The sequence below is a fragment of the Eutrema salsugineum genome, unplaced genomic scaffold (assembly GCF_000478725.1).
Source record: "Eutrema salsugineum unplaced genomic scaffold, Eutsalg1_0 scaffold_151, whole genome shotgun sequence".
NCBI classification, from domain to species: domain Eukaryota; kingdom Viridiplantae; phylum Streptophyta; class Magnoliopsida; order Brassicales; family Brassicaceae; genus Eutrema; species Eutrema salsugineum.
In genome coordinates this window covers 1-9120 of record NW_006256865.1, presented here as the reverse complement: position 1 = coordinate 9120, position 9120 = coordinate 1, and the positions used below count along the sequence as shown (strand labels likewise).

Genomic DNA, 9120 nt, shown 5'->3' with positions numbered 1-9120 from the left:
TGATCTCAGCCCATCATCTCTTAACTTATTTGCATCACTGTGGAAAAATTGGACAGCTTCCAGAGCAACAGAAGAAGGCTCTTCTTTTCCCAGCGAACTACTTGGCAGGCTCTCGTTTGCAACACCGTTCCCCGGATCTGTTTCGTTCAATGTTCCATCGAAGTCACTTACGTCGTCGAATTTTAGCTGCGTTGCGGAGGATGAAGCCTGAGCTTCGCTGGGAGAGAAGGAATCGTCAACAAGTTTGTCGAAGAAATCCTCGTCCGTTTGATCCTCGAGCAGGAATTGAGAAGCCGAAGCCATCAATCGAAGAAGAGATCAAAAATTAGAAATAACACTAGCCTAAACCCCAACAGAATCACTGCGAGAGATGGAATGATATGCTCGATGCTCGATTCACGAGAGGATCAAATGCCAAAGGAAGTAATTCTATAGAACGCAGCGATCAAGTGAAGCATGATGCTACAGACTCCGATCCACCCAAATTTGCTACTTTCTAAATACGTCTGATTTAAGCTCTTTCTATCTCAACCTTCAAAATCATTCTCACCAAACTGCTCACACAAACACACAAAAAAAATATCCGATATGATTATTCGAATTAGATGTATTCGCTACTGACATTTCGATATGTAATCGAGCACGGTGGGTCGATCTGTTTGAAAGGATCGTCAAATGCTAAGATCTGTGTCAGAGAAACTTACAGCTTTTCCGACATCTCGTATCTACTCGATGACGGGGACAAAACAGGTGCGTCTCCGGAGACAATGGCTGCGTTTCTTTGTGCCGACAGCTTCATGGGTATATCATAAGATATACATTTGTCTGAAAGACGCTTTGGCTCCTATATTCCTTGTTGAGAGATTCTACAAGAGAATTAAATCGCTGGAAAATGCACACACAATGTGTTTGACGAAATTCGTGATCCAGATGTCATCTCTCGTAACTCATTTGATTTCTGGTTTCTAAGTTCGGAGGAGGAAGAGGACTCTCTCTCTGTTTCTCTAGAGCTCCACAGATCTAAGGAATCCAACGGTAGGCATTGGATCGCTCTTGCAAAATGCTTAACCAACCGGTTCATTAATTAATTATAGGGTCGATCGGACAAACTGGACTAATTAATATTTAATAATATTCACGAAACCCGAGTTATCGGCCCAATAATTAATGGCCAGCCCGTATAAAACAAAAAAAAAAATCAATAGGCAGGTGCGTGGCGAGGATAATGCTTATGCGCGTGTCGATACCAGCGGTTTTTTCTTGCAAGTCCGCATCACCGGTCCAAAGCACGCGTAGAACCACTATTTCGGACACCAATGTTTTTGTCCGATTTTCTTAAGCCGAACCAAGAATTTGCTTTTTTAAACTGAAACAAATTTAAACCGAATGATAGCAACAACACGAATTTGGTACAGTCATACCGGATCGATTAAACCAAAAGTCAATACAATATTATACCAGTGTCTTTTTTACTGATTACGTATTATCAACGACCGTGGTAAATCCTAAACAAACCGAATTTTTTAAACTGAGCCAAAAATAAAAATCGGTTTATTCTCAAACCTGTTTTCCGAAAATACATACCTATTCTTCGTTGATGACATGGGCATGCTTAAGTGGTTAATCTTGCTTGTAATTTATAAACTTGATACTAAAAGAATTGGCTTAACAAACAAATGAAGACATGGTTAACAAATTTGATTATTAGACCCCTACTCATGAACAAAACATTAATCTGTATTATTGTATAACTAATTAACTATTGAAGTCAGTTAAAAAGAAAGAAAAATTAATGAATCTATACTGAATAAGAAAAAAAACAAACAATACAAACTGCATACATATTACCCCTATCATTGTCAGAGGCCGAGAGTCTTATGTATTGCGTAACTCATGGATTAACATTTGATCGGACTACCTGTGACAGTGAGCAAAACTTTTTGATATTACAGATTTCAAACTTACAGTTCCACTTCTTGAAGCTCCTCCTCTCCTACGCTGCTGCTGCTACTGTTTAGTGGGCTTGGTTTAAATTTTGATGGACCCGTTGGAGATGTATACGAGCTGTTGAAGCTTCCGCTCCATGAAGCTGTTCTTCTGGAACCGGAAGGAGGAAGATCACCATTAAGACTCATTCCTGATCCACTTCTTTTGATGTTATCTAGACTTGGAAATCTCTGCATTGTCATTGGAGATGGTGTCGGGGACTGGAACGAAGAGTGGCTTGGTGGTGGTGGAGCCCCTGCAGAGGCAGCTACTTCTTCTGCTGAGTACTCCTCCTGTCTGGTTTCAGCAGCAGCCGATTCCGTTACCTGGTCGTTTGAAGACGATGCAGGTGCTGCTGGAATAAAGAATTTTGCTTTTGCAGGGATTGGTGGTTTAGCAGATTGTGTAGGAGGTGACTGAAACATTGTCTGAGAGTTTCCACGGCCTTGATTAAATGTGTCAACGTATCTGCCCCAAAAGAGAGTAAAATTATTACCTCCAAAGCATGCACATTATCTACTAATCGCATGCAGCAGCTTTTCTGATTATCTATCGGACTCACGACTATAGACAAATTCTAGCTAACAGTTGGACAACCGGCCACTACAATCCAGAAATTTTTTGCCTATCTCACAGCGAAAGATTCTACCTTTGGCTTGCTATTCTAATCTACTGTCACACTACAATTGCGCTCATGATTTATGATCCAGAATTGTCTCCACAGATTATTAGCCTAGTGTGTCTCAAAGTGGTTTGTTTACCTTGCACGCACACCCATACGTCCACGCGCAGAGAATTGATTCGAGCCCTGTGAGGCTGGTGGGATTCCCGAAGAATTCTCTGACGGAGTTGGGCTGCCACTGCTCCAGCTCCCACTAGACGGAGACATCTCGTTCTTCATGTCAGATTTGCTTTCAGAACCCAATGAGTTGTTTTGATACGTGCCTAATGTTGGAGGAGGAGGCAGTGCAGCTTCTTCAGCTGGGGGTTCGACACCTTTCTCCACCCATCTCTTTAGTTTATCGTCATAGTAGAATTGATTCTCCTCACCCAATTTTGCCTTCATCGAAAGCATGACCCAAAATTAGAATAAGCTCAAGAAAATATCACCACAACCTAATCATTTAGCAAGGTGCACCTCATTAGATGACCGAGATTGCAAGACCCTCCCTACGGTGTTCTTCAGTATGCCAATACCAAAGCGGCTAAACCGCGAAGTTGTCACATTCCTAGTTGATTTCACCTGTGCCATCCCATCAGTAGCTTTGTCTTTTGAGGAGTCAGGCTGATCCTATCAGAAAAAGGTAATCCATTAAGCAGTAAGCAATGGTTTTCTAACCCGTATAGGTTGGATCCTAAACATTTAGCCCATAAATTCCAAGGGAGTGCTTGCGGGAAATTGCATGCCCAGTACCTACTTACTCTCAGGATAATTCGAGAACTGCTGAAAACCAGACATCTGGCGCTCTTAAAAAAGTAAATAAAAATTGGTTTTCTAGTGATATTGACCTGTATTGGCGTCCTACCGAAATCTGGCTCTGACACACTTCTAGAATGTGCTGCCATCGCCCTCCCGTTCCCACCCCACTCATGTACAGGTTCCACTGAAGCAGGTGACATCAACGATTGCATTGTATTAGTCGATTGACTATATGGAAACTTGGTGGCTTCCTGCTGTTGATGATGGTATTCATTAATTTGTAGGTTTCCTGTTGTTGAATGCGGTGCATGAGGTGGCATGCCCCCAACAACACGATGTGCCGTACTATCAATAAAGTTTAGCAATTTTCCAACAAGTTTTGCTGGGGCCAAATTCACAGTATATCCGCCCTGAAATAGGAATGTACTATTAAGTTGGATCAATAGAGAAAAGAACAGGCTTGAGTTTCTCTTCCAGATAATTCAATCAAAGGAAGGGAAACTCACAGATGTAAATCATTTTTCACATCTCCATTTAAAGGAAAAGACTGCTAATAGATGTAAACCCACAAGTAAAATCAACAATTAATTCTATTGGAACTAGAAGTTGTGTGGGCTGTACCTGTTGGTGGATACGGATTCTCTCTTCGAGTGACAAAACAAACTGTTTCCACGTTTCCACTTCAGGTGATCGGCCAGTCTTGAGGCATTTCAATACTGCTTGGCAATACCTGATTTTAACCACAGCACAACAACATCAAGAAGCCATTTGTAGTCTAACCTAGGAGTAGATGATAGAAGGTGAATCTTCTTACTTCTGTGCAGACGAAAGTTTACCAACTTCAGCCAGCATATGGGCATATATGACTTTATATGGTTGAAACGGTAGTAAGATATACTGAGAGTTTCCCAGCGTCTTAGAGTATTCATATAACTCAGTTCTCTGCCCATGCAAAGATCAACCAACAAATAAGGAAATTATCAAAATATATTGAGGAACTTGGAGGCTACTTATGATATGCTCAAAATAGAATCTCCCAGCTAGTGTGATAATAGCTAAAGCCACAGTGAGTAAAAATCACCTGTATAGCCTCTGGACTTGCATAAGTTCTAGGATTTTTCCAATGATCTGCTCCGACGAGGCAGAGCCTGGCACTATCTGAGTATGGATCAAAGTTCTTATCCGCGATTAAATAGCAAATATGCGCCGCAATTATCTGATTCATAACAGTAGTTCAATGTCATGATAAAGTATTCCATGAAGTAAAACAATACAAAAAGGTAGAGAACTACCTCGCCCCTTTCTTTCCACATGCAATCTCCAAGATGAGTAATCACAAGCTCATCATCTGTGGTTCTGTTAGCAGTTATTATACCCAAATTCTCTTCCCAATTGTCAAGCATGCTACTACTTCCAAACTGCATTTCAAAGAAACAGTTAGAAACTATTAACAAACTTCCCCTGGCAGAGCTGCAGGACGAAGCTATGTCCTTTGAAAAGGAAGAGTGAATTAGTTCCCTCAAATCCCTGAGGCGGAGAAATACCTCATCCTGCAGTGTATTCCCACCATCTATACAGTTCCCGACTTTTAACCATGGTCATTGATATTAAGCAATGATTTGGTGGAGATAGATTGATTAATTTAGTAACTTAATCAAGACAGAACTAAGGGGTTATGATTGTGTATTTCCTTTATTGAATTTTGGGTTTTGAGTATTTATTAAGTTCTTGAAGAGCAATAGGTGGTAATTCTCCCGAGGAACAAGAGGGTTGGTTGCCTCTGGTTGGTGAATACTTAGTATTCCTAAGCAAGAAGTTTTCATTTCCTTCTGGGGAGTTTACCCCTGTAATCTCTTCAAATTCTATCAGCGCGTCTCTAAACTTTCCTTCACTCTCTAATCTATCACATTGTCTGACGAAGAAGAAATAATGAATTACCTGGGCTTGGTGTTGAGGCACACTAACGGAACCAGGAAAACTGCTATCGCTTGTACTGCCATTGGAGAACACTTCAGCTGGCTGTCCTGCAACCAGCAAGCACAATGTCCGCAAAGGTGACCCAGGTACCAGCTGGCGAAGGGCCATTTGTTTCACAGTGTCCGCAGAGAACTGCATCAATTTAAGACATCGACCAAGTCAGTCAAACATCCACAAGAGAGGAAGGTCTAGAATAATAGTAATGAAGGGAAAGGAACCTGATCCCCAAGCTGTGCCGCGATAACAAGCGCTGGTCCCCACAAATGGCCTTCCTGTGCACATTGCAGAGCCTCCAATTTCCTACCAGAAGCCAGAAGATTCTGCACCTCAGAAGCAGTTACCTGGGAAATTCATACAAATGAGTTAATAAGCAAAAAAAAAAAAAACAGTCGACTATTAAGAACCGTTTCCCTCGAAAGAGAAATATGGGATAAGATGTCCAATACTCACTTGCATTTGTGATTCAGGTGGTAAATGCTGCAAGCATTGGCTAAAAGTAGCATAACTACCATTTTGTACGCCATCTTTCTTGGCAGACGCAAAAAGTTTAGCGACTGCTGATTCTGCAGAATCCATTTCCTGTTTGCAGAATAGATACAAAGATGAGAAAATTGTAACACATATAAATGTTTCCTTATTAAGCGTACTGACAAGGGATCTCCATAACTGCTCACCTTTTGCGTTGCATCAGTTCCAAAAGGAGACCGGAGTTTCCCATAATACTGACAAGATATTCTGAGCAAAGAAAGAAGCAATTTTAACAGCTTCCCTCTTGCAAAGTCCATGTCGGAAGATTCACAATGTAAAATTCTCTCATCAAGCCACTTATGTAAGTCTTTACTTCCAACATTTCCTCCAACCAAGGGACCTGGAAGAGATTGTTGATGCAGACAACGAAAGTAACTCGAAGAGTCTTCCCCGAGACTTGAATAAGAGGCATTCCCAGAAATAACTTCTGCCAAGTTTAGGACAGATATAGAGCTTCCCCCAGCTCCCTTTGAATGAAATAGAAAACGATTAGCAGTTAAACTAGAATTGAAATTCACCTTTTGAGGTTATAATAATATATTTCATATATGTTCAATGATAAGCATACAAAATGATAATAACCCTACAATAGTTTGCATAGACTTCCCAGGGTGTAAAACAAAAACTAATGGGAAATAACCCTTCAGGACTAACCTGACTCCCAAATGGTGAATTCTGCAGAGAGCCATGACTATCCTTCATAACAATGAGCTTCCCACCAAATCCAAAACTGACAAGTGCATGTGGTGGACGCCCATCTACGGATTTCTTTCTATTATAGAAATCATTTGAGGAAGTCAATGGTCCATTCTGCGTGACACTAGACACATTCGTATGCTGAGGGATGAAGCCTTGAACTCCAATCTCATTTGGCTTAAACTGTTCAGCCACAGATTCTGTACTGTACAAACTATTTACTTGCTGGGTTCCTCCGGAATTTGATAATGAGGCAGATGTTACAGCCTTACCTCCATTTTCTGATTGCCATGTATTTGTAGCCTGCTGATCGTTGGCATAGTAGGATTCGTCCCAACCTCCGTGTTGGCTCTGTATACCAAATTCTTGCACTTTGAATGTCTGTTTTTTATCGTTAACACTGTACATGCTACCCTCGCTATTACTGTTATACATAGCTGTAAGAGCATGGCCATTTTGACCAGATCCAGTTGTTTGAGAAGCCTGGTTGTAGCTGTCCAGGGAGCGCCATTCTTGAGCAATTGTGTCATAGTACCACCCCGGATACTGCGCGTCAAAGACCATGTGTTCTGGATATCCATTGCCCATTTGTGAAACCTGGTTCCAAGAAGACACACTCTCAGCTGTACCAGCCACTGCAGATGTTGTACTTTGTCTCAGATAAGCAACATCCGAGTTTTCAGTAGAAGCAACGCTTTCCCAGTTACTCGTTGGGTTAATATAGCTCTCCTGTGAATTTATAATGCTTGCATCATGGCCACCATCAACTTGATACCACTGGCCAGTACTTGCATCATATTTCCATCCAGGATAGAGATTTTCCCAAGATTGACTGTTATTCACGTACTGCCCATTTTCAGAAACGTGATTCACTTCACCCTGATGTTGCTCGAAACCTGCCGAATTATTTAAACCAACACTTAAATTTGTAGGATTGGATACAAAGTTTCCTGCAGCAACCACATCTACCTCCGCCTTTCCCTGTAAATTTCCTGTAGATCCGTCCAACTCAGTGAAGAAATCAGAGTATGAACCGAACCCATGACCGTCATTTACAGACGAATCCGCATAGAAAGAGCCCCAATCAACCTCCTTAACCCCAGGACTCCCAGATCCATCGATTGTATTGCTTTCTTTTGCTGTTTCAGATAGTGGCATATCATCAACCTCCGATCTCAGCACATCATCTCTTAACTTATTGTCATCACTGTGCGCAAATTGAACAGCTTCCATAGCAATTGATGAAGGCTCTTCTTTTCCCAGCGAACTACTTGTACCCTCGTTTGCAACATCGATCCTCGGGCCTGCTTCGTTCAATGTTACGTCCCCATCACCCACAGAATCGTCAACGAGGGAGAGATTCGCAAACGCTTTGGCGTCATCGGAGTCACTTCCGTCGTCGAATTTCAGCTCTTTAGCAGAAGATGAAGCGTGAGCTTCGCTGGGAGAGAAGGAGTCATCAACAAGTTTGTCGAAGAAATCCTCGTCCGTTTGATCATCCAGCAGGAATTGAGGAGTCGAAGCCATCAATTTGTAAACGCTATCGAAATCGGGATAAAAACCCTAAACCTAAACCCTCACAAAAATCTCCGCGAGAGATCGACGGATCTGCAAGCTTCACGAAAATGATCAATTGCAAAACGAAGTAGATTTAAGGAAAATCAAGACTAATTTGAGCCAAGCGCCATTTACAGATCCAAACCCCACAAAGGATTCCCGATGAATTCCCGGATCCAATCTCCGATCCAAACTCCGATTAGTCGGTGAAATCTTTGAGATCGAAACGAGAGAGAGAGTCTTTGATTTTTTTTTTTTTGGTTGGCATTCACTTTTCCGAATTTACCCTTATATATATCTATTGTTTGACTATGAACATCTATGAGATTATTAATAATCTCACAGACACTATTATGAGCACATAATGAACCCAGCTTTGTTTATTTTGGTAACGTAATCACCATTGACTACCTCAGTCATATAAAAACATTTTTCCATTTTCTTTTACGTTATACCCAAAAAAAAAAAATCAGCATTAGAACCCAATTCAATCTTGTACTTCGACCGTAACGAATTATATCAGACGAAACAGTAGATATTCTTGTTTTCTTGTGTTCCATAAATGATGATATATCTAACTAAATCTCTAATAATATCTTCTTTTTTTTTCTCTAATAATATCTTATCTTCGGTAAAATATTTCGTGGACGTTTTAACTGATGAAAACTTGTAATTGTTATTCGATATGATTTGTGACTTCATCCATCATCTTCTCTCAATGCTCTGCGAGGAAAAAACAATATAAAAGGGGACAAAATATAGATTTGCACTTTCTCCGTTTTGAAATGTTGACTAGAAATAATAGAGACTATTGACTACAACTCAATTCTCAGTATATATTCAATTTCCGACCATTGTTGTAAGAAAGAAAAAACTATCAAGACAAAAGAGGCTTCTCAGAGTCGAACTCACTTTCAAGACTCTCAATTTGTGACAATCCTTCTTTGCCTTAGCCC

General features: G+C 40.9%; 1 protein-coding gene across 2 annotated transcripts; it reads right to left on the bottom strand.

Moving 5' to 3' along the window:
• Window positions 1-1719: 1719 nt before the first annotated feature.
• Window positions 1720-8424, bottom strand: LOC18021703 (protein transport protein SEC16A homolog). Of its 2 annotated transcripts, none has more exons than XM_006404464.2 (13): window positions 6566-8424; window positions 6058-6378; window positions 5834-5962; window positions 5602-5724; window positions 5345-5515; window positions 4699-4824; window positions 4488-4622; window positions 4221-4348; window positions 4028-4136; window positions 3496-3816; window positions 3125-3277; window positions 2748-3046; window positions 1720-2454 (listed from the first exon to the last, which is right to left on the bottom strand). In XM_006404464.2, the coding sequence occupies exons 1-13, from the start codon at window positions 8132-8134 to the stop codon at window positions 1962-1964; spliced, it is 4077 nt and encodes a 1358-aa protein (XP_006404527.1). In that variant the 5' UTR covers window positions 8135-8424; the 3' UTR covers window positions 1720-1961. The 2 variants fall into 2 exon arrangements, with proteins under 2 accessions (XP_006404527.1, XP_006404528.1); XM_006404465.2 differs by having other exon boundaries at window positions 3125-3271.
• Between the last annotated feature and the right edge of the window lie 696 nt (window positions 8425-9120).